The sequence below is a fragment of the Perissodus microlepis genome, chromosome 15 (assembly GCF_051167445.1).
Source record: "Perissodus microlepis isolate ML-2025 ecotype Zambia chromosome 15, ASM5116744v1, whole genome shotgun sequence".
NCBI lineage: Eukaryota > Metazoa > Chordata > Actinopteri > Cichliformes > Cichlidae > Perissodus > Perissodus microlepis.
Genome location: NC_140475.1, coordinates 23,759,546 through 23,783,953, shown reverse-complemented (window position 1 = coordinate 23,783,953; position 24,408 = coordinate 23,759,546). Strand labels below are relative to the sequence as shown.

The 24,408-nt window shown below is 46.1% G+C and overlaps 1 protein-coding gene across 5 annotated transcripts in view; it reads right to left on the bottom strand.

Annotated features, from left to right (window-relative positions):
• LOC146372213 (unconventional myosin-VI-like) overlaps nt 1–24,199 on the bottom strand; it is a 125,889-nt gene extending 101,690 nt beyond the window's left edge. The window contains exons 1-9 of one of the 5 annotated variants that reach the window (XM_084954444.1): nt 21,994–24,199; nt 20,443–20,577; nt 14,778–14,847; nt 7,066–7,139; nt 5,019–5,148; nt 4,205–4,310; nt 2,390–2,445; nt 2,216–2,313; nt 1,563–1,727 (exon numbers count right to left, since the gene is read on the bottom strand). In XM_084954444.1, coding sequence (XP_084810570.1) covers nt 1,563–1,727; nt 2,216–2,313; nt 2,390–2,445; nt 4,205–4,310; nt 5,019–5,148; nt 7,066–7,139; nt 14,778–14,847; nt 20,443–20,577; nt 21,994–22,218 — 1,059 coding nt within the window. In that variant the 5' untranslated portion in view covers nt 22,219–24,199. The remainder of the gene's footprint in view (nt 1–1,562; nt 1,728–2,215; nt 2,314–2,389; nt 2,446–4,204; nt 4,311–5,018; nt 5,149–7,065; nt 7,140–14,777; nt 14,848–20,442; nt 20,578–21,993) is intronic. The other 4 variants (XM_084954440.1, XM_084954442.1, XM_084954441.1 and 1 more) reach the window with 4 other exon arrangements.
• Between the last annotated feature and the right edge of the window lie 209 nt (nt 24,200–24,408).

Sequence of the window (24,408 nt, the reverse complement as noted above, 5' to 3'; positions counted from 1 at the left end):
AGAAAGCAAAACTATCATCTCTCAGTCTGTTTGCTTTTTAACTTTAGTTTGCTGTTATGATTCTTGTGTATCTGTGATGTTGTTGTTTTCCCTAAAATCCGGTTGCTAGGCACTCAGAAGTCACACGTTCCCGTCTAACCTCTCAGCTCTGTCACAGATTACATGTTAGAGCGTTGACAGCACAGAAATCAACACGAGTTTATCACCGTCATGTAACAACCATCACGGCTGCTTTTGCCTCCGTTACCTCAGGACTGTGGACGTCTGCGTTTGTGGCTGCAGGTGGCAAACCTGATGGCAAACACGAGCACCTGACACCCCCCCTCCCCGCTCTCCATCCACCGCTGACAGCTGATAAACAGAGCATGTGCAGCAGGTGGGCTTTACTGAGGATGAGCTGCCCCCTGCTGTTCAAACAGGGGAAGAGCAGGCTGAATTTCTTAGTTTAAAGGGTGTGACATCTGACTTTCTTGGATTTTGAAACCATTATTTAGATCTTTTGGAATCCTCCTAACATAGAGTCGACCCAGGAGTCACACCCACAGCCGACGCTTCACATGAGGTCAGTGTATGTACACGCGTGAACCACAAGCTCAGCCTTCAAACTGCTTCAAACACTCAGTTCCACACAGTTTTTTCAACCCTTGGATCTGTATGACATCACGAGGGATCATCTTCTCTTCGTGAAGAGCAGCCAGTCAGAAGAGAGCTGGCTTAAAGGGGGAGGAGCTAAATTGGCTTGTTTCAGACAGAGGACAAATATAGAGAGCACAAGAGCACAAATATGGAGTTGGAGGGAGTTTAGGCTTCAGACAGAATTATGTAATAACAAAAAAATTCTACCGTTACCCGTTTTTGATTCAAACCTAACAACTGCAGGCAGAGGCACTTCAATCTCAGCTGCAATAACTAAACTACAAACACAAACCAAATCACCGTGCAAGAGCAACATCGAGAGGCTCGAGTGCTCCTGGCAGGACGTAAACAGTAATGGTGTGCGATGCCGGAAGCAGAAAGAAAGTAGTTCTCCTGGAATTTTTTGTATAACTAAACCAATTTAAATTGTAAAAAAGCATTTTTAATGCAACTATCTGACCAATAATATTACTGCTGTACAGTTAACTGTACTGCTGCACTGGCTGAGTGTAAAAAAACAGAAATAAAGTGATAAAATAACACAGCAGCATCCAGAAGTTGAACCGTGGGCTTGGAAAGTCATGCCGGCTTCATCCCTCTCTTCTTTATTTTGATTATTTTGGCAGCAAACATGACTTAAACATCAGGAGACTGTGGTGTTTTGAGGACTATTTTCAGTGGCGGATTAAGATTTTGGGCAGCTCGTGGTGATGAAGGACTTTTGTGGGGTTTGGGCTTTGATGAAGAAGAACACACTCAGTGCTGGTTTGACAGAAACAAGAAAAATACAGAGTCCTTCCATCAAGTCTGCGATCAGGCCCCCACCCATCATCTGCATCTCCTCCATTCATTCATCAGCCATCAGCCCCCACCCATCTGATTGGGCTTATCGAGCGTCAGGATGATAAAAATCTTAATATCCGTACCCGGAACGTGTCCGGAGAGCTGAGGTGAAACTTCTGCCGGATGTCTTCGGGAGCTCCGGCACACAGCCGGTAGAAGATGTGGTAGTTCCTCTCCTCGGGGCTCTGCCGACAGATCCTCGACTTCTCCAGCAGGTAGTGCGACACGAAGCCGCCCACGACGGCGTTCTGAGGAGGAAGAGCGGGGGAAAAACCAAAAAAAACCAAAACTCATTTATGGCATCTATCAGCGCGTTTCATCTTCATATCCTGTCACTTTGTTATTATAATAAATTATATGGTGAATGAAATGGAAATTAAATATTAAATATAAAGAATTTATCTCATATTATAGTTTAAAGAAGAAAAATGTAGATAATAAAGCTGGAAATCACAAAGAAGAGTCTTCCTTTGGGTAACATGGAAATACGGTGATTTATAGGACACATAAACAAGAGCGAAACAAAAGAGATAAATGATCATAAGTGAGGCCTCATTACTGAGTTTATGCTGCGTAAGCATCTGAGACAGCAGAGGGCAAATTGCATCTCTTCACAAAAGCAGAAAGATCAACGTAAACAGATCGTGCTGAATAATTAGGCTTCATTTGTAATTCATAACTTTCATCAGCAGACGTTAAAGCTCGTGATCGACTGAGCGAGAACGGCCCTGAGCACCTTCTCGTTGAAGTGGATCTCCACGAACTTCCCAAAGCGACTGCTATTGTTGTTCCGGACAGTTTTGGCGTTCCCGAAGGCCTCGAGCAGAGGGTTCGCTGCAAGGGAGAAAAAAGTCGAGTTCAAACTCAAACCTCAACAGGAAGCTGATGAGAGAAGCAGAAGCGACCTCACCTTCGACTATCCTCTCGTCGATGTCCTGACCCGTTCCGTACGAGGTCGTCAGGTATCTGCAAGCACAGCACATCATCAACACCTGAGAACACGCGATTCGTCTGTCATTTTAAAGCAGAGGTTCTCACAGGTTTACAGCCTTGAAGGTGTTTTAAAGCAAGTAAACATTAAAGTTTGTTCAATAAAAACTGTTTTTGTTGGACCATATTTAATTTTTAATACTGTTGAAAGTGCTGTAAGAAGGAGGAAGAAGACAATTTCTGATATTCAACAAAACAAATCCGGTAGATTGTCGGATGTTTGTGTGAAAGCAAAGAACGACGCTCTGCAGGAAGTACAACTGTGTTAAATATTTGGGTTAAAGTGATCAGAAAGGCAGAAACTCTGGGTTTACCAGAGGGTCACTGCACAGGTTTAAGGCTTTAATGAACCACCCCCTGCTGTGCTCCTGGTAAACGACTCTTATATCGAGCTTTTCCACTGGAGCACTTAAAGCACTTTATACATCATGCCTCGCTCCCCCATTCACATGTATTCATGCTCTGATTAACACACTGTTCCCTGCCCGAGGACACTTTTGCCTTCCAATTAGTAGATGACCTACAGTACAGTTTCCTGTGACCTCCACAGAAACACTTCCTTTCTGCGAAAAACTGGCAAACCAAAGCCCAAACCTGCAGTTCCTCAGACGTCCACTAGAGGCTGGCTTCATCGGTGAGACTCCCACGTTACTGCAGGTGAATATTTTAACACCTCACTGCTTGAACCTCGTGCCTGCTAAGTGAAGTCACCGAACTGGAGCATTTTTATTGCGGTTATCTGAGCGATGACATCACTTCCTGTGTGGTACCGACCATCCAACAAGTCTACAGAGAGGACCTTTAATAGTTTGGTACTCAGCAGATATCTCTGCTAACCCTTTCATCCAAATAGGCTCATTTCTGGCTTCAATCGCCCACCAGCGATCGTGGCTCAAGAGTTGGGAGTTCGCATTGTAATAGAAAAGTTGCCGGTTCGAGCCCCGGCTTGGACGGTCTTGCTCGTTGTGTCCTTGGGCAAGACACTTCACCCGTTGCCTACTAGTGGTGGTCAGAGGGCCCGGTGGCGCCAGTGTCTGCCAGCCTCGCCTCTGTCAGTGCGCCCCAGGGTGGCTGTGGCTACAATGTAGCTTGCATTCACCTGTGTGTGAATGGGTGGATGACTGGATGTGTAAAGCGCTTTGGGGTCCTTAGGGACTAGTAAAGCGCTATACAAATACAGGCCATTTACCATGGATAACACCGTGACATCACACTGACACTTACTGAAAAGCTGCTTCAGAGGAGAGCATTATTAGAATCACCGGCTCTCACCTTCCTGTAAACGTTTCTGCTCACATCGTCTAAACACTGTAATGTCACAGCTTTTACAATGTGCCTTAAAAGTCCAGATTTTGTGTGAGCATTTATCAAATACGTAATTTCTTAAGAAAAACTGCAAAATATTTTAAACTCTGAGTTATCAGAATAACTCTGAGTAGAAAATATTTGGGGTCAGTGAGTCAAATGAAACAGGACATTTAAATGAACTAAAACAGGCCTTTTAACCATTTTCCGACCTTTTCTGGACAAAACAATCAATTAATTATGAAAACAAGCTGATAATTAAAATCACAAATGAGGTCAAATGAAAATAGATGACATCAAAACTGATTGTGTATATAAGCTCCGAGTACAGGTCACATTACAATAATCACACAAACATGAAAACGTGGATAATCTTCTCAGATTTGTCGTCGCCGCGTTCACTGAAAGACGAGACCCTCGCCTCCCTCACCTGAGAACAAACTTGGTGTTTTCAGTCTTGCCGGCTCCAGACTCCCCAGAGACGATGATGGACTGGCTCATCTTCAGGACCTTCATGTCCCTGTATGCCTTATCAGCTGAAGACAGAGGCAGCAGTTAGATCAGACGCCACGCTGACCCCAATAATCAAACAGATATTAAACCCCTGCGGTTTCAATAAGTCAGTCTGGTACCGTGATGTTCAGGGGACTCTGGGAAATCTGAGTGCTGGCTGCCCCCTAGTGGACAAATTGTGGACTACAACAGGAGGTGCATTAACTTTCACCCTAAAAGAACTGCTTTTGGTATTAAATTATTAGAGGACGATTAAACTGATAATTTCTTAATGACTTTAATGATCTTGTTCTATTTGTGAAACATTAAAATACGTCTTGTAAAAATGACAGAGATTAGGACATTTTAAAGCATCCATGTCCAAAAACTGCTTAAAAAGTCTAAAATAAAGATACTGACCTCTAAACCGTCTCAGGAGTCTTTAACTTTCTGAATATGTAAACAAACTTTGCTCAACTCGAGCAGGTTAAAATGAGCTCTGTAGAGATGAATCATGCCTTGTTCCCTCGACAGGTAGATTTCACTAACTAACAGAATATTTCTTGTCTCTCCTTTAATGTGAGGCTTTCTGGTTACGATTTGTTTGTGCAAACGAAAGGTTTCCCTCTTTCTAAAAACACACCAAAAATGATCAAACTGAGCTTTAGTCACGAGCAGAGAACAAAAATGTGTGACAAGTTCCTGGAAATACTGTCCAGCATGTAAAAGTCGTGATAAACTGAGCTGCTCACCAATGGCGTAGACGTGCGGCGGCAGCGTGCCCAGCGACCGGCCCCGGTACTTCTTGATGGTCTCCTGCGAGTAAAGCTTCGGGATGTCATAGTACGGGTTGACGGCGATCAGGATGTTTGCTACAAATGTCTGAAAGAAGAAGAAGAACAAGGGGAATAAAAATCACTTATTTGGCTCATAAAACCAACAAAGTCTCTAATTTCTCTGCCTCCTCCTGAAGGAGCAGCAAACTTTTTCTTTCAGCACTTATAAAAAGTGAGAGGCTCCAAAATCTGTCAGAGTTTAACAGAATCAGAATCAGAAAATCTGAATTTCTGTACTGATCCAAACTCCATATCAGCCAGTAATACGAGCATTCAGCCACATCTCAAGAATTTCAAGAATTCATAAAACTCCTGAGCATCACATTGTGATTGAGGATTGGGTTTCCAGTCTTCATGGAGGTTACAATGATTATATTGTGTTTTCAAAAGTTTTGGAGAGGTTTAGATTTACATTTATAATCACTGCAGAGATTTCTAAAGCTTTACAATATCCTCATTTATCAATAAAACCTGATTTATATTAGAAATGCCCTCTGTGAGCTTCACAGTGCAGTTCCCTCCTCAGCCACTAGGTGTCAGTGTGGACCAAGTCTGACTCCAGCTGACATCAGTTGGAAGCTTCACAGGAAAATGGAGCTAAATAGCAAAGGCAGCAGAGGTCACATGAGCCCCTGCTGGGTGTTCAAGGTGTGAGGCCGGCCCAAAAAGCCCCCTGGGGTGAAAAGACACCCTGTGTACCCCCGCTGCTCCTATCAGAGCCTCATGTGGAGGAATAATCATCAGCTGAGGGTTTGCTGGTAAGCTGAAGACTCTGTTTGGCCCACATCTGTTTCATCTTAAAGGACTTGAGCAAAATTATAATTATTTAAATAACAGCAAACACGTGACAGCTGTCCTCTTTATCTGGATGGTCATGAATAATTACTGAAGGCATTTTGAAGTGACAAGAGCCGAGATTATTCATGAACCCCGTGAAGTGAGGACATCCATATGAAGGAAAAAAAATAAATAAAAAATTTATTCAATCAGTGCGAAAGTGAGTTTTCAAGGGCAACACAAAATGCAATGCAATAAAAAGTAACTAACAAAAATTCATTTTTAGTGAGTAAATCTGACTTATAATGGAAAAAATAAAGAAAACAGAAAAAGGAAAATGTAGAAATAACTGCAACAATTAAAAAAAGCAAATAAAAAACCTTTAAACTGATTAAATAAATAAATACATATATAAATAAAGTTATTTAAAAATAAATTTACTAAGGAAATCAACAGGAACTAGAAAAAATATCAGAAATCAAGAATAAAAACATTCAGTTAAAAAAATAAAAATAAAATGAATCAGAAATATTAATTTATGTCACATGTAGATGTAAAAAAAAAAAATCGAATAAAGTTTGATCTGATTTATTTAATGAGTTGCTTTTAATCTATTCATTCATTAAACGTTTTATTTTGGCAGCTTCAGTCCTCCGTACATTACATGTATATTTACACAGTAACCTGCACACGTTATTTTTTATGAACTGGGAGTGCACACCTTTGTTTCAGGCGAGGGTGGAGTAGATCTCTGCTTCAGTGGAGTGTGGAAACATGACTGAGCGTGCGGTCCGCCCACAGGTGGTGTGGGCAGGTCACGACCGACGCTTGGTGCTAACACGGCAGCTGATTTCCGTCATCGGGTGATGATAACGTGTGACGTTGTCTTTCCGAGCTCGGAATTATTTTGGTTCGGTGTAAAATTCAGACTTTTTACGATCAGAGGAAACAAACCCCGAACCTTTATGAGTTTTTCTTTTTGCTTTTGTGACCTTTTGGTATTTATTCTTTCATTTTCAGCGCCACAAGTTCACCTGAAGGCTGAGCCTCAGGTGTGTCCTGTGCATTTAACACACCACTGAGTCCAGGAGTGAATACAGCACGGCGAGGATGAGGACGACCTCACAACCGTTTCTGTTTCACAGTATTTCACCGACCGGCCGCTCCTCCTCATGTCTGTACTTACATAAATTTTGTCTTTGCTGTATCTCACTCGGATGTTGTTGAGCAGCGTGGCTTCATTCAGGTACATCAAAGAGCCTGAGAGACACAAGCAGGACAAAATGTTACTAAACTCAGCAGAGCAGCGGATCCACGCTGCACATCGCATCATCCATCGGGCCGAGAGCTCACGTGAAGGTGGTTATCAGTCAGACTTCAAGCATGTTCACCTGTAAGGTGATGAGTCAGCAGCATGTGACCAATCAGAAACAAGCATAGGTTTACTCAAAGCAGCTGAATTTACAGAAAGGAAAAAAACAAATAACAGTAACACTCGAGAAATGTGAGGATGCTATAGACACAACAACATCATCAACAACAACAACAACAGCTGTCGGCAAACCAGCAGATTATATGAGAGGAAAACAGCAGTGTGCAGGGTTCCCTTTCAGTCGATTCACTCGGTACAACACATAAGTATGGGATATCACGCCCTCGCGTGTCCTGGCTGAAGAAACCTTTAATCACGCCTTTAAGGCAGATGACGTGTGATGACACGCGCACGGCCCCGCCTGCACATATAGCCGCTGTCATCACAGTCATCCCTCAGTTCTTACGCTCTTCACCTCGCTGAGAACACCTCTGCTGAGTTGGGCTAGCTAGCTGCTGCTAGTTAGCTCCGTTGTCTGCCGACTTGAACTTAGCTTAACTGCCCCTGTTGGTGTTAGCTTCCACCGCGCAGTTGGTGTGTAGGCTGCCCGCGGAGCGCTAATTTCAAGTTTTCCCGTGCAGCGTTTTGCTTTGTGTTTTGGAATGGACTCCAAACCGAAGCGAGCAAAGCAGAAATCTTCTGTTTGCCCCTGTCCTCAGGGATGTGGTTTCTCTTTGCACGACAGCGACCAGCACGATGCCTGCCCTGTCTGCCTGGGGATCGTCCATGCTAGGAGAGCGTTGACGGAGCCCGAAGCCTGTGCGTTTTGTCGCCAGCTCCGGCGCTCGACCCTGGAAAGACGGGTGACGTTTGTGGAAAAAGTGCTGGGACGCTCGGCTGTCGCACGGCATGACCCTCTCCTTTCCGAGTCTGGAGCCCCGGCTTCGTCCGAGTCCGAAGACGAGGATTTTCCGGTCGATGTCCCCGCAATTAGCTGGGCTGACCACATGGAATATGTTGACAGGTTAGCTGATGACGAGCCGGAACCATGCAGGAGCGCTGACGGGCTTCAGCCTGGGTTGAAGCCCGCCAGCACTCCCCAGGACGATGATGACGTGCTGGACATCGGCCTGGACATCCATGGTTTGTCGGAGGATGAGCAGGAGAGCTCATTGTCGGCCCAATGTACCGCCGCTGCTGCGCCGGTCGGCCACGATGACACCTCTCTTTTCTCCCTGTTTCGCCGTGCTGCTGTGAAGCTGCAGGTGGACTGGCCCTCTCCTCCGCCAGCTCAGAAGCCGTCGCGGTTCGCGGGTTTTTCCTCCCACCGGAGCCCGCAACGGCCAAAAACTGCCTTCCCATGTTCCCAGCCTTTCTCTGCGAGCTAACAGCATCATGGGACAAACCTCTGTCTACCCGCGTCACTGTGCCCGGCTATGGACAGTACATGGAATTGGACGGCACCGAGGTGGCTGGCTTAGCTAACCCACCCCCTATGGAGCCGTCTCTGGCTGCTTATCTGGCCCCGTCCCATAACCATGGTGTCGGCGGCCCCGCAACTCTGCCGTCCAAGCACTGCAGATTCTCTGCTTCGCAGCTGGAGAAGATTTATTGAGCTCAGGCCGGCACTGCTCGTGCCATGAGCTCTGTCACCATGCTCCAGACGTACCAGGCAATGTGCCTGGCGGAGCTCGGATCGCTGGTTCCTGATGACAGCCCGCTGGCACCTCTTCTTAACGAGGTCAGAGTCGCCACAGATTACATCCTCCGTGCGTCTCGCTGTGCAGCGCTCTCCCTGGGCAGAGGGATGGCTTCGACAGTAGTGGCGCAGAGGCACCTGTGGCTGACCCTCTCTGACGTCCCGGATAGGGACAGGGCTGTATATCTGGACGCACCAGTGTCTGCGGCTGGGTTATTCGGACATTCACTTGAAGCCATTCAGGCTAGATTCGATCTGAGGAAGAAGCAGACGGAAGCTCTGCGCGACATCATCCCCAGACGTCAGCCGAAGCCCGAGCCCGCAGCTAGCTCTCACAGGCCCGCCGCCCACTGCTGAAGTGGGTGTGCCGCCGGCGAGAGCACATCCTCCGGCCCGAGCTCCACGCCAGTCAGCCTGGAGCAAAGGCCCACCCTCGGGCCCCCGGCGGGACCCGACGCGCAGGAGGAAGAAGCCTCAGCCCTCCTAGCTGTGGTTTCGCGTGGAGAGGGGGTCCAGCAGCAGGGAGACGCTGTTTTTACCCCTCTGTTGCCGCACAAGAGGTGCCGCTTAAGTTCTGTTCAGGTTGTCAGCCCCAGAAGGCGCTGCACTTTCCTAACACTGTCTCCCAAGCACAAAACCCCTGCACATAAAATGCCTCAGGTAACTCCCTGTTCAGGTGTGTTAAATGTTCAGGTGACCACATCGAGTGTTCCCGCTGTTTTTCATTGTTGTGCCCCAGAAAAGGTGCCTCCAACAAAATGTATAAATGTACATGTTTCCATGTTACAATCAATAAAGAGTGTTGTTTATTCTCAAACAATCACAAATGCTCAGCCTGCAGGCAGAATGAGCCAGGTCAGGCAGGTGATGCAGTCCCCTGCAGACACACTGGGGGGCGACAACGCCCCGCCGACGGTGCTGCAGATCAGCCGGCTGGCTGCTCACTTCCCTCAGTGGCGCGCTTGCGCCCCCTCTCCGTGGGTGCTGCGAACCGTTGCCATGGGTTACCGGTTGCAGTTCCGGGTCAAGCCGCCTTGTTTCCAAAGAGTCGTAAACACGACTGTCAACACCGAGGCGGCCATGATACTCAGAGAGGAAATAAAGGCGCTATTGCAGAAAAGGGCAATACGAGTGGTCCCCGCTTCGGAGACAGACAAAGGTTGGTACAGCCGTTATTTTGTTGTTCCGAAAAAAGGGGGAGGGCTTCGTCCCTCGACCTGCGAGTCTTGAACACGTATCTACGAACGTACAGGTTCAAGATGCTAACACTCAGACAGCTCTTGAATGCGGTCGGCCCAGGAGATTGGTTTGCAACAATCGATCTAACAGATGCTTATTTTCATGTGGCTATACACCTGAAACACAGGCAGTTTCTGCCGTTCGGGCTGTCGCTCGCTCCTTGCTCCTTTACAAAATGTGCCGAGGCAGTGCTAGCGCCCCTCAGAGAGAGAGGAATCCGCATCTTAGCCTACCTAGATGACTGGGCTCTCTAGCTTGCTCCAGAGAGCAGGCGGAGACACAGCTGTCGCTGGTTCTGTCACACATTCAGACACTGGGGTTCTCTGTGAACTTTCAAAAGAGCTCGCTAATCCCGAGTCAGCAGATTACTTTTCTCGGTTTGGAAATATGCTCGCTTTCCAGCCGCGCACGTTTGTCGGAGCACAGAGTGGCCACATTTCATCGCTGCCTTGCTCAGTTTCAGTTGGGACGCAGACTGCGTTTCCAGACGATATTAAGCTTGTTGGGCATGATGGCATCTATGATCGCCGTAGTGCCACTTGGACTGTTAAAAATGAGAGCGTTTCAACGCTGGACTCTCTCTCACCGTTTGTGTGCATCGCTTCACCTCCGGAGGAGGTTGCCGGTAACCGCGTCTTGCATGCTAGCTCTCCGTCCTTGGAGGGAGCCCGGGCTGCTGCATCAGGGCTCTCGGATTGGGAGGGTGTTGTTTCGCAAGGTGGTGTCCACAGATGCTTCCCTAAGAGGGTGGGGAGCGCTGTGCGAGGGTGCATCAGTGAGAGGGATCTGGTCCGCAGCCCAGCACCAGCTGCACATCAACCACTTAGAGCTGTTAGCAGTGTTCTTAGCTCTAAAGCATTTTCGTCCAGTCCTGGAGGGCCAGCATGTCTTAGTCAGGACAGACAATTCAACAGTGGTGTCTTACATAAACAGGCAGGGAGGAACACGCTCTCTTCCCCTGTTGAACCTGTCTCGCTCTCTGCTGTTATGGTGCAGTGTTCATTTTCTGTCTCTAAGAGCCACCCATGTCCCGGGCCACCTGAACCTGGGGCCGGACCTTCTCTCCAGGGGGGGTCCTCTGGTGAGAGAATGGAGGTTACACCCTTTAATAGTGGCTCAGATTTGGGACCTATTTGGCAAGGCGCAAATAGATCTTTTTGCTTCCAGGGTAAATACTCACTGCCCCCTGTTCTTCTCCATAATCGACCACGATGCACCCTTGGGCTTGGACGCGCTAGCGCACCAATGGCCAGATGTGCTCCTGTATGCATTTCCCCCAGTGGAAATGATATCTCCAGTTCTAGAGAGAGTGCGTCGGCATTCCCTCTCTCTGATTCTAGTGGCCCCTTGGTGGCCCACAAGGTCGTGGTATGCAGAGATAATCAGCCTGCTAGCAGCGAGTCCTTGGCAGCTTCCTCTCCGCAGGGATCTCCTCTCTCAGGCGGGAGGAGAAGTGTTTCATCCGCGCCCAGATCTGTGGCGCCTTCATGCTTACCTGCTGAGAGGTTAAACTTGATTGCTAAGGGTTTGCCACCTAGTGTGATAGCGACAATTCAGAGCGCTAGGGCCTCATCTACTAGAGGCTTGTACGCTTACAAATGGCGAGCCTTCGAGCAATGGTGCCAGGACCGCCACACTCTCCCATTTCAGTGCTCTATTGTGGATGTTTTGACATTCCTGCAGGAGCTGCTGGATAAGGGCCTTTCATTTTCAACAATTAAGGTTTATTTGGCAGCTATATCTGCTTGTCATATTGGCTTTGACGGGGTGACACTAGGTGCGCATCCCCTCGCCATACGTTTTCTGAAAGGAGTTCGCCGGCTGAGGCCCGTGCTTAAGTCCAGTGTCCCTGCTTGGGACTTGTCTTCGGTGCTGGAGGCCCTTTGTAGCCCCCCGTTTGAACCCATTGAGTCTGTGGATATGAAATTTCCTTTCATATAAGACTGCATTACTTCTCGCTTTGGCTTCGGCGCTGTCTGTGCATGCGCTCTCTGTGCATTACTCCTGCACACAGTTCTCTTCTGATGGCCACAAGGTCGTATTGCGTCCAAATGCTGCCTATTTTCCCAAGATCATGCCTGCATCTTCTAGCTCAATGGAGTTTGAGTTGCTGAGTTTTTGCTCCCCTCCTTTTGCATCTGAGGAGCAGAGGAGGATGCATTCTCTTTGTCCAGTGCGTGTGCTACGCACCTACATTGAGCGCACTCAGAATGTGCGTTTATGTGACCAGCTGTTTGTCTGCTTCGCTAATCCAAATAGAGGTAGAGCTCTGTCGAAACAGAGGCTATCCCACTGGATTATAGAAGCTATCTCACTGGCATACGGCACCAGTGGTCTTGCTTTGCCCCACGGGGTGAGAGCTCATTCCACCAGGGGGATGGCAACCTCATGGGCTCTTTTTAAAGGGGTGCCTGTAGCTGATATTTGTGCGGCAGCTAGTTGGGCATCACCACACACTTTTGTGCGGTTTTATCGGTTGGATGTTACAGCCCCTTCAGTGGCTCATGCTGTCCTTTCTGCTGGGTCTACCACTCACTAAGGATGTGGTGGTCCGATTCCGGTTCGGTGGCTGCTCTGTGGGGCGTGTATATATGTCCCATACTTATGTGTTGTACCGAGTGAATCGACTGAAAGGGAACGAATAGTTATGTCTATAACTTCTGCTCCCTGAAGGAGAGGAACGAGGTACAACACAAGGTGGCCCCACTGAGCAGTTTGGCTCGGTGAAAAGCGGCTATCGAACTGAGGGATGACTGTGATGACAGCGGCTATATGTACAGGCGGGGCCGTGCGCGTGTCATCACACGTCATCTGCCTTAAAGGCGTGATTAAAGGTTTCTTCAGCCAGGACACGCGAGGGCGTGATATCCCATACTTATGTGTTGTACCTCGTTCCTCTCCTTCAGGGAACAGAAGTTATAGACATAACTATTCGTTTTATCAGTCGGGGGCACATAGGGAACCCAGACAGCATAACATGAAAATACTGCAATAAAGTCAAAGGAGCTTGCAAAGAAAAGCGTCTGGACTTCTTTAAGTTACTTGAAGACGTTTCACCTCTCATCCGAGAAGCTTCTTCAGTTCTAAGGTCAAATGGTGGAGAGTCCCAGATATAAACCTAGTGGGAGTATCCCCCCACAGAGGGACAAAAGGACCCCCTGATGATCCTCTAATCGCCTGAGCCAAGGTGTGAAACTGGGTGTGGGTCCCAATCAGCCAGAGTTTCGGGTGTGTTCATTGTGAAACCTGGCCCCACCTTATCAAGCGAATTCCTGAGGTCAGATGGCCCAGGATGTGAGTGGGCGTTAAGGCGTCTGGGAAGGGATCTCAAAACTGGATTATAGATGGCAGAGAGTTGGTGTCGTAAACCCCCGCCTCTGTTCAAAGATGGTCGCTCACAGTGGACATAGATGGCTTCTTTCACTCCTCTTTCTTTGAGATCCCTTCCCAGACGCCTTAACGCCCACTCACATCCTGGGCCATCTGACCTCAGGAATTCGCATGATAAGGTGGGGCCAGGTTTCACAATGAACACACCCGAAACTCTGGCTGATTGGGACCCACACTCAGTTTCACACCTTGGCTCAGGCGATTAGAGGATCATCAGGGGGTCCTTTTGTCCCTCTGTGGGGGGATACTCCCACTAGGTTTATATCTGGGACTCTCCACCATTTGACCTTAGAACTGAAGAAGCTTCTCGGATGAGAGGTGAAACGTCTTCAAGTAACTTAAAGAAGTCCAGACGCTTTTCTTTGCAAGCTCCTTTGACTACGATGACCTGGATGACTGAGAACCTTCACAGACATACTGCAATAAAGTGATTAAAACTGCACTTCAGCAAAGTAATTAAGTGACTGTAGATACTAATAAACAGCAGGGTCTTCAGGGAGGGCCAATGCCACCCCATCCCCTCCCTGTAGATGCACACCTGGCTGCATAAAAAAAGCTGCATTTTAACGTGCGAATAGCTTTCAATACCGGGTACTCAAACCTCACCTTCTGCAACACCAGGAGAAAAGTATTTAGCCTACAAGAGGTTCTTTTATTTTAAAAATCGACCTGATTTCCTACCCTCTGCAGCTCTTTAAACAAGCAAAAACTCATTATTTAAGCGAGGAGAAGCATAGTGACACAATAGGAGACTGTTCTGAGTGGGCATCATCATGACGGCACTGCGCCCGGTGCATTCCCGGGAAAAGACTGGAAGAACGCCTCATAAATAAAATCTATTTAAAGCCACGATGGAAAATCTGAGGGAAAAAAGAGACGACTTGGTCCGTTAATAAATTTATGAATATCACTGCTGTCTAAACAAAGGTTTAGACTCAGAAATATCAGACCAACATTTGCTGACGTGCATCCTGTTATAACTCTGTGTTAAAGCTGAATTTAACTCAAATTACAGATCAGCAAGTAAAATTCCTGCAATAAAAATACTCCTATATGGAACTTTATTTCCTTTTTGATGTGCATCAAGAAAAGACTTTAGACCAGGGGTGTCAAACATAAGGCCCGAGGACCAGAAACAGCTGATCCCAGACTTCCAGAGTAACAGCAGCTTAAGGAGGACGACAAATGTCTAATGTCAAATGTCTAAAAAAAGGAGGAGCCAGATCTGTAGGTGGAGCGATGAAGCACAGGTACTCACAGTTATCCTCCACATGTTTGTTGACGTCATCCTCTGCAGGGAAGACTTGGTTCACCGGAGCCAAAAACGTCTGAGAGAAAAGAAGAGAGATTTATTAACTTGACTTTAAAGTAAAATCAATTCACTCGTCACAGACCTGTTTATGATGAAAAACTGTCAGCTTAATGTATTTAAACTGAGTTAATTTATACAGAGGTGCTTTAAAAACTCAGTGCATGATGCTGTTGATGCATGATGCAGCTTCGACAGAGTTCATGGGTTTCTTTCATGTTCATGTTTTTAAATGATGGCTCCAGCAGGGAGTGTCATCTACCGGTTGCTGAAGACCTGATGAATTATTTGGAGGCAGGAGGTAACGGTATCAGGGCGACGGGACTGTCCAGTGACTGAGACGCAGAGAAATGCCGCGCTGCATTATTAACATCCAACTACTGACCTTCGATCGGGTCGGCAACAATCCCGGCTCCACTCAAACGTCTGAAACCGCCGACTCATTCAACGGTTTCATTCTGTAGAAGAAAACCGAGGACAAAACCCAGACACGTGGTCTCGAGGTCAGGACAACCAGCTCAGACCTGGCGCCAAACTTCGCGCTCAGTTTTGAATTTTGAAAGTGTGAAAGTAAAAAAAAACAAATTTAATTACTTAAAAAGAAAAAAAAACATTTGATGGTTTTTGCAATTCTGTTGCTCTTTAATGCTCCGTATAATTAGCATTTACCTGAGGGCTCAAACTAAAATTTAAGTGCTCTCTGTTTCACTGTTCCACCTTCGGCTTTCTTTTACTCTAAAAGCTTTGGAGCATTAGCTCTGCACACATGACTTCGAGCTGAAGCCGGCCATGCTGAACCAATACAGGAGGCTTTACGAGGACATGTGACCTCAGCGTTTTGGAGTGCGGGGGCGTGTGTGTCGTATTCGTGTGATTTTAAAGCCGATTGCTGCCAGCTCCTGAAGGCCCCGGCAGACTCTCACTCCTTTGAATCGGGCTCTTTAAAGAGGCGCTGCAGGCCTCGGCTCGAGCCAGAGACTGACGTACAGCCGATTCATTCTTTCCAGTGGTGCCATGTTCCACATTCTCAGCCCAAGCTGGATCGATTCCACAACACTGCGCCGTGTGAGGACAAGGGGGGAAATAATGTGTTACAGCACAGCCAGCTATTACTTCAGTGTTACTACTGAACCTTCCTGGAATGTGCAGACCCCTACAGAGCTGCTTCTGAGCAGGGATCAGTGGACACTTCAAGGCATCTGAACATGAAGAGCTCTGAAATGGCCAGAACCTGACACTGAACCCTAAACTTCACGGGGAGGCAGTGTAAAGAGGACTCGTCTGCCAACAGTGTGGGATGAGGTGTGAGGTACATGTTAGAAGAACAGCTAAATTGGTCCCAGTGAATATCAATGCTCACCATAGCACACCATCAGTTTCCAGCCTTTTCTCCAGCTTTCCAAACCCAACAGTCCAGAACTCACACACACGGCGTTCCCACAGCGCCATGCTAACTGCTCAGAGAGGCCTCAGTGAACACAACAAAGAGCCTGAAGTGTTTCCAACTCCCCGGGGTCCCAGTTTGATCAAGCATCTGCTGCATGCTCGGGAGCGAGCCCGATCCACGCAGGCCCTACCCCCAACATCCAATTCCACAACACCACAGGACACTCCCAGAGGTCCTGTGACCCCACCCCCACCCCGATGCTTCAGAGCTGTTTAAGAGGCCTGAAGTGGACCCGCTACATCAGTGAGACAACACCATAACCAAGCACCTTCTCAGACTGGGGGGCTGGGGATTCAGTCACTAGTACTGTAGTATTTACCAAACAACCTGAAGTAGACTCAGATAAGTACTGCTGTGATTTGGTGGCATATAAATGCAATTAAATGGAATTAAGTTGCTTTTAATGTTGTGGCTGATCAGTGATTTGGATATTAAGGATTGGCTATAAACTGGTGCAACGAACTGGCCAAGTGGATAAATAGCTGGTGCAAGTGACTCATGGTTTATGGTACAAACAAAGCTAGTCCTCTTCCTGTTTCCAGTCTAATCAAAGCTAATAACTTCCTGGCACTAAAGCCACATCATCAAACTTCATCATCTTATTTCATTCTTGGCGAGAGCAAAATAAGTTACAAAATAAGTAACTCCAAAATTGCCTTTTTAAGTATCTGCTGCAAAAATAACTTCATCTCCTTCAGTAATGCCCTTCAAACAGTTTTGTCCATCTGCAGCTCCGAGGCAGATCAGACACTCTCTGGGAAACAGAAACACAGACAAGGCCGGCTCTTTGTGAGCGATAGTATGACAGGGTCTCATGCTCTCCGTCTTTCCCCTGACGTCCATCCCGGGAGGTCGGCCAGCGAGTGAGCACATCGTCAGACACTGGCACAAACTGGCTGCAGCAGGACAGACGGGACATTGTTCAGATTCAAGCCCAGAAACTCGCTCTGACAGCAGATCAGAGCATTACTGTTAAAATACTGTTTTCTGTGGTAAACCCAGAGAGGGCAATTTTACTCCGGACCCTTCCTACCAGGAAACCCTTTGAAGCAGGCTTTGTACTGCCTCGACCGATAAAACTGATTTATGGTGTTTAAGTTGGGGTCAGAACTGGTTTATCAGCTCCTTTGAGGCAAAACTCAGGGACCCTACTATTTTACTCACATGGCTCCAAGGTGCAAAATCCTCAGGTTTTTAACAAATCCACCTGAGACGGCAGACAGCTTGCACTCTTATACTGATCGACGCCATCAAAGTTTGCACTGCGAGTTCATTTTAGCTGATTTATTCAACGGGCTTGCGGTGCATGTCCACACGCCGTTTTGAAGAAAAGCAAAAAGGACTTTTCTGATGAGCAGCAGTCAGTATAATTACTGATTTTGTCCAGAACTGCAAAGACTCAGGAAAACTATTTTTAAAAACAGAAACAACACAGTCTAATAGCAGAGGGCCGGGGTTAGCATCATCAGTCACAGGGTTGTCGCAGGTGATGATTTAAGGGTCGTCCACACAGGAAGCAACTAGTAGCACTGTGCTGACCACAGAAAGCCGATGACATTCAGTCACTTTAAGCAACAATGACTGAGATAACTGCTGGATGCTCAAAGTGGGCAGATCCTGAGTTAAAGCTTTCTCAGATTACAGACAGAAGACTGAAACAGCCTCCATTAGCGGTCCAATGCGTCAAATACATTACAAGTCAGCTACAAAGACACAAGCATCATTTCCTGTGTTGATGCTCTCATCTTTCAGTTACACAGTAAGGTGACTTATCTGACGCCATCGTCACGAAATATATTTTCGTCACGATGAATATCATGAAGATATTTTGTTAAAGAGGATGTGTGACCTGAAAACCAGAAGCTAGCAGCTCAAAAGGGGCGACATCACTGATGACATTCAATATAAACTCAGTTGTTAACATATCAGTGACACGTCACGATATTCACACCCTGAAATGAGACCACAGCGAGCAACAGCAACACCACAAAGGCTGGTTCTGCTCGTAACATGAGGTCTCATATTTCATCGTATTTCTTTGACTTCAGCACACAAGTGAGAGACTGATACACGTGGGAAAAACTTCATTAATGCAAACCAACACACTGTGTGTGCAGAGGTGTAACGCTCCGAGTACACAAATACATAATAAAGCCATCTGTCTAGAAGCATCTTCATCAGCCTTGACTTGTTCCTCACATCTCACTTCTCTACCTGCACCTCTGTCAGTCGCTCCTTTGATAAAAAATAATAAGACACGTATGTCAGATTCATGGAGCTTTTTGGTTCTTCAAATGAAAAACATCTATTTTTACACTCAAGTTTGTGCAAATGATTAAAAATAAAAGCCTTGAAAAGGAGTGAAGGGTTTCTGTGAAACAGTGAAATGTAGCAAGAAGGAGCAAGAAGGATACAAATGCTAAAGTGGAATTAATTATAATGAATATATATTAGGAGAAGGCCAGGTATGGCCATAGGTGAGGTAAATCAGCGGTCCCCAACCCCCGGGCGTCGGACCGGTACCGGTCCGTGAGTCGTTTGGTACCGGGCCGCGAGAGTTGAGGCTCAGGTGTGAAATGTATGGTTTTCAGGGTTTTTATCGTTTTTCAGCGTTATTTTGTTATCGTTTTTATCGCTTACTCGGTTTTCCTTGGTCTTTTCACGTGTGTTATGAATAAATTTTCTTTTTTTCGGTACCGGTACTAGTTTTATTTTGTTGTATTTATCCGCGACACCTTAAAGGCTGGTCCGTGAAAATATTGTCGGGCATAAACCGGTCCGTGGCGCAAAAAAGGTTGGGGACCGCTGAGGTAAGTAAAGGTCAGTCCCAACAAGATAAAATGTTTATGTTAACTGTCAGTGTTAGCTTACTTTTACTGTTCCACTAAAGATGGAAGAATGTGTGCAGTAAAAAATACTACTGAAGCAGGTACCGGGTACTTCACTGAAGTACCCGGTACTGAAGTAACCTGAAGTAATCACTGAACACTTGAAATTCCCCAGTTGTAATTTTCCATCCATAACGGAGATCATTTCAAACTGGTGTGACATTTAAAATACATTTACCTGGAATCTCTCTGTAAATGCAGAGAGGCCCCGTTTATGCAGTCGTTTGCAGAGCAAATGTGCAAAGATCAGGGGCACAGTAAAAGGTGGAGTAAATATTTCTGGATAGAGATGGTGAGGAGGGAGATAAAAACCATAAAACTGGCTGTGTGAGTGCTGAATGACTGCTGTAAAAACTGCTGCAACTCATTCCAGTAAACGGCCAGAAATCCAGTGAGGCCAACCTTGTGCAACATCTTTTATTCAGAGAAAACATCCAGGAACGAGAGCCACTCTTAAAAGAACGTAGGATTAAAATCACTTTTCCTGTTTAAATATCACTCATGACTCAGGCAGGTGTGGAAACACACCTATGCAGTTCTGTGTTTTACAGGCTGATGGTAAATCAGTGAGGAGCCTCTTTAAAGAGGAACGCTGTCACTGCCAAGGCCTCTCCAAGGGGGAAGATTAGTGAGACGGACACCGAGCTTTAGGGGTTACCACAGCAACAGACTCTGTGACATTAAAAGCTTTGCTGAAGGCGATTCAGCACCTGATGCAGCAGAAAAGCGAATCAACGAAGGCGATATCAAAGAAAGTGCGTTTATCTTGCTGCACAGAGCCACTTGACTTCTGATTAATCAGCACTTGAGCACCGGAGGTGAATCACAGAGTGAACAATGCTTTATTGCTTCCAAAAAGGTGGCCTGAACCCCCGCGAGCTAAGTGGGACATTAAATCATTAACACGCAGCAGGTGAGAGCACATCAGATAAACCCATCAAAGAAGGGCCAGAGCGGGCCGATCGATTCAAAACCATTTTCATCTCACTCATTCTTCTTCAAAATAAAAGAGGAAGGCATAAAAAGGCTGACGTAGAGGTGATGAAGCTACAGCTAGCCTTTTAAGTCTTTGCTTTGTGTTATAAATACAACGCTGACGCTCTGAGGTAAAATAAATGTCATCCTTCCAACCCGAGTCCTGCACACAGACATCACGACGCAGTTGGGAAATTGGGGACGGTCTCGGGGTAGGAAGGCAGGCGAGTAAATAAATCTGCAGTGCAGTAATAACTACTAATAACTGCTCCTGTAAAGCAGGTAACCCTCAGAGTTTGCTCACCTTTCCCTTCTGTTTGAGGGGTTCGATGGTGAGGCTGTCGGCTCCGATGTCGACTATGGTTCCCAGCTGGAACCCGTCCGTTGGGTGTGGCGCCCACACCGGCTTCCCATCCTCCATCTCGCCGCTCTGAAGGCTCTGGAAAACATGACAAACGACAGTCAGCGGCGCTCTTTCGGCTCCAACATGCAAACATTTCTTTCTGTTTACAGCTCAGTTGTCTCCTAATGTGTTGCCTTGATTGCACCTCAGCTCCTTGGTACTCGTTTCACTCAGCAAACCATAAAAATCCCAAACAGCCAATCACACAACACTGAAAGGATGCTGTGTGTGCCTCTTGTTTTAAAGTCTGTTTATCTCACTGCACCCTGATGACTTGCATTTCAAAATAATCTTTATTTATCGGACACTGTGCCACGATCCTCTGTCTGAAACAGTTTTAGCCCCTCCCCCTTCAGCCCAGCCTTCTTTTGATTGGCTGCCCCTCACAAACAGAAGGCTTAAACAGGAGGTGGGTGGGGCCACCTACTTCCCTGACTTCCAAAGATATTTTAGAGCACAAACTTCGTTCCTGCATTTGTAACAGCCACGTTATTAAACCATTTTGTCTCTCTTTGGTTTATCAATGAAATGGACATCAAGATTAGAAATATTCATTATACTACAGACTGAAACACAGACAGCACTGACTCCGGGCTTTCTGGAGCTTTTCTGACAGCAAGCAAACCAATTACAGTGTTAGTGAGTCAAAGCAGCAGCTGATCGCGTTACAGCGGCGACGCAGGGACAGAGCGAGGCCCAGCCGGGTCGCACACTGCTGTTGCTGCACAGGGACTTCAGCCAGCGATGTAGGAGATAACAGTTACCCTAAACTCACTGGAATAAAAAGGAAAACAAGACTAAAAGACTAAAAAATCCCATGATGCACTCACAAATCTAGAATAAAATATAGAAGTCGGTTAAAAGGACTTATTCCAAATGTGGAATAAATAAAGTGTTTGTCTTTAGTTTTAGTCATTAATAAGATTAAAACTAGCACACAAAGTAATGAAGTCTGAATGTTAGCATTACTTAAACAATAAAAAACAAACCTAAAATAAACCAAAACCGCTCTGGAAACTGAACACAGTCAAAAACAAAGGCCCAAAAATTAAATAAAGGACAATAAATTTACAATAACATCGCTGAGGACAAAGCAAGGCACACCAGTGTTTATATTTTATCAGATTTTATTGATTGACAGCTGTAAAAATGATGATTTGCAGCAGCTGTCATTCAAACCTGAAACACTAAAATCACAAAAATGATGCACTTTATAAAACAGCAGTGGAACGTTTAGGACTTGTTAATCCTCGTTGTAAGAAACAAAAATTCGAAAAGTTTCACAAAATATTCTTTTCCCCACAGACTGATGTGATGATTTCCATTTCTTCCTTACAGCGTTCATCGCACTACCACGCTAGCATCACCACATATGTGTGTCAGCATACAGTATAGTATGTCGTGGAAATCCCTATGAGTACAGTAATATGTAGTGATGTAAACAAATCCAACCTGATGGAGCCGGAGTAGCTGCAGTTCATCATTTCTGTCCTCTCCGTTGTTTCCGTGAATATGAGCGGCCGGAGGCAGAGCAGACCATAAACTACCAGCATGTGTGAGAACCTGACGGTCAGCCTCGCAGGCCAGAGCGTGTTTACACGCACACAGCACGGACTTCCAGCTCAAAAAACACTTTCTATCACACTGAGGTTTTAACCTGATGCAGAATTGATGCATTTGTCACATTAAAGGAAGTACCGGTGATTGTGTGGTTACAGACAGCATACCAGCTTCTTCTGTCACAGCAGCTCTCTGCACGTCCTCCTTCACTACATCCATGAATCATCTCTGACCTTTGTCCCACATGTCCACACCATCCCAGCCTCAGCTGTACCTGATGGACTCATTTCCAATTCTGTCCCATCCTTGTCCTCGCAATGAAATGCTAACATCTTCAGCTTTTAAATCCGTGCCACTGTCTCTAAACCACACATCACATTAGTGGTAAAAGTGGTTGGCTGAAGACAATGACTGACCTTTGTGTAGTAGAGCAAAGAAAAAACACATAACACTGATCTTAAAAGTCTGTTTGTCCCTTTGAAGTGACATTTCTGTGCACGTTTTTATAATAAACCAGATTATAAAAACTCCCAAAGAATCATAATAAAAATAGTAATGTTAGTGTCTCACAAAGTTAGAAACTCTTAAAAGGACATGACAAATCTGCTTCCTAAATCAGTGAACATCCTGCCGTGGGAACACAGAGACAACTTTGAAAGCTCTAAAGTGAAAGTTTGTGTTTCACTGGAGGATGAAACCATCGAGGACCATCGTGACCTCGCTAAGAAAAAAGAGGAGCCGGGCGGGGTGAGCAGCCAATAAGGAGCGAGACTCTGAGCCAGCTCGTTTCCATCCACACAGCTGCGACCGTCACTCAGCAGCTCCCTGCACACACGGTGGCTTCCTGCCAAACAGCAGCAGGCTTTTCTCTGGGAACTTAAAATAATTCCCCCGGACTGTCTGAGTGCTGCACTAAGAGCCCATCAAAACTAATTAGCGATATTAAACCATCACAATCCCAGTACAATGAGCCCCTTTTATCAGAGCAGCCTGGACGCTGCTGTAATTGGAGACCAACAGGTGTGATCCCCTCAGGTGTTCACTGTGATGCACATTTACATAAGCAGAAGAAAACCCGATCACACCGCATGCACGCTCCCAAATACGAGGTCACAGGGTCAAACTGTGACCTTGTACGTGTGCAGTATTATTATCGTTGTCACTGGAGAAAAAAAAAAGCGTAGTTATCAGCTGGGACTCTAGGTCACAGTGTGCACTTCACTTAATGCTAATTCCTCTGTTTGCAGCAGCCCGAGGAAGGATTCATAGGTATGCGTTTCAGGCCTCTTGTTCACTTTCAATGAGGTGACATCACGTACTGGCAAACTGAAATGTGGGTTCTCTGGCTTGTTTGCAGTGGAGAGAAGTTCGAGCACGGCCGTTAGCCATTATGAAACTATCCCGAGAGAGAGGCGGGCGGGGGGTAGTCGGTCGTAGCATCTGGCATCAAAATGAAGTGGAAGTTAATGACTGCAGTGAGTAATCGCTGTGCTGTATTTGATATAAGGCACGGCTCATTCAGCATGCTCATCAAAGCCTGTTGAAGTGCTTTGTGAGTGAAGAGACACCTTTAAAGTAACACATGCACGAGTCCAAACATGAGCCCCGAGGCACAGCAGAGCCAGCAGATTAAGGGTTTGGGTGTTAACTTCAACCACTTTTAGAGGGAAGGCAGTTTTAGGTGTGCTGTCCTTGTGTAAACTGCTCCAAGTTTAAATTAAACTTTTTAAATAAAAGCCAAACTGGCAGCTTGGTTTCAAAGCCAAAGGCAAAGATGTTTTAATTAACCACACTTTCGTTTCCCAGGTCGAATTAATTAGTCAAACTGTAAAAGTATAAACCAAGTAAAGACGTTTGCCTGAAGTGCTGCTGGGCAAACAGCTGGAGCCGATGGCCCGGAGAAATGGACAGACGGACGCTCGCCGACTCCTTCTGCAATGAGGGCGAAGGTAGTGATCTACAGATATAACCTCACCCACGACTCTGCGCCCAAAAGCTCCTCGATCAGGACATTTAATCCTGCAGCTGAGAAGGAAGCTGCACTTACAAATGGATGACTGATGACCAGGAAGTTCATTAAAAAAAAAAAAGGACAAAACTATGAGGTCATCCAAACAGACTTCCTGATGGCACAGCTTTGAACTACCGGTAACTGATTCCGACGTTCAGTTCTAAAAAGGTCAAATATATTATTTAAACTAAGAATGAAAAATAAAGTTCATTTTTCAGACTGATCTAAAGTGTCCAGATGCTACAATTGTATTTTATTTTATTTTAACCTTTAATATCTGAAACACAACAACTTTA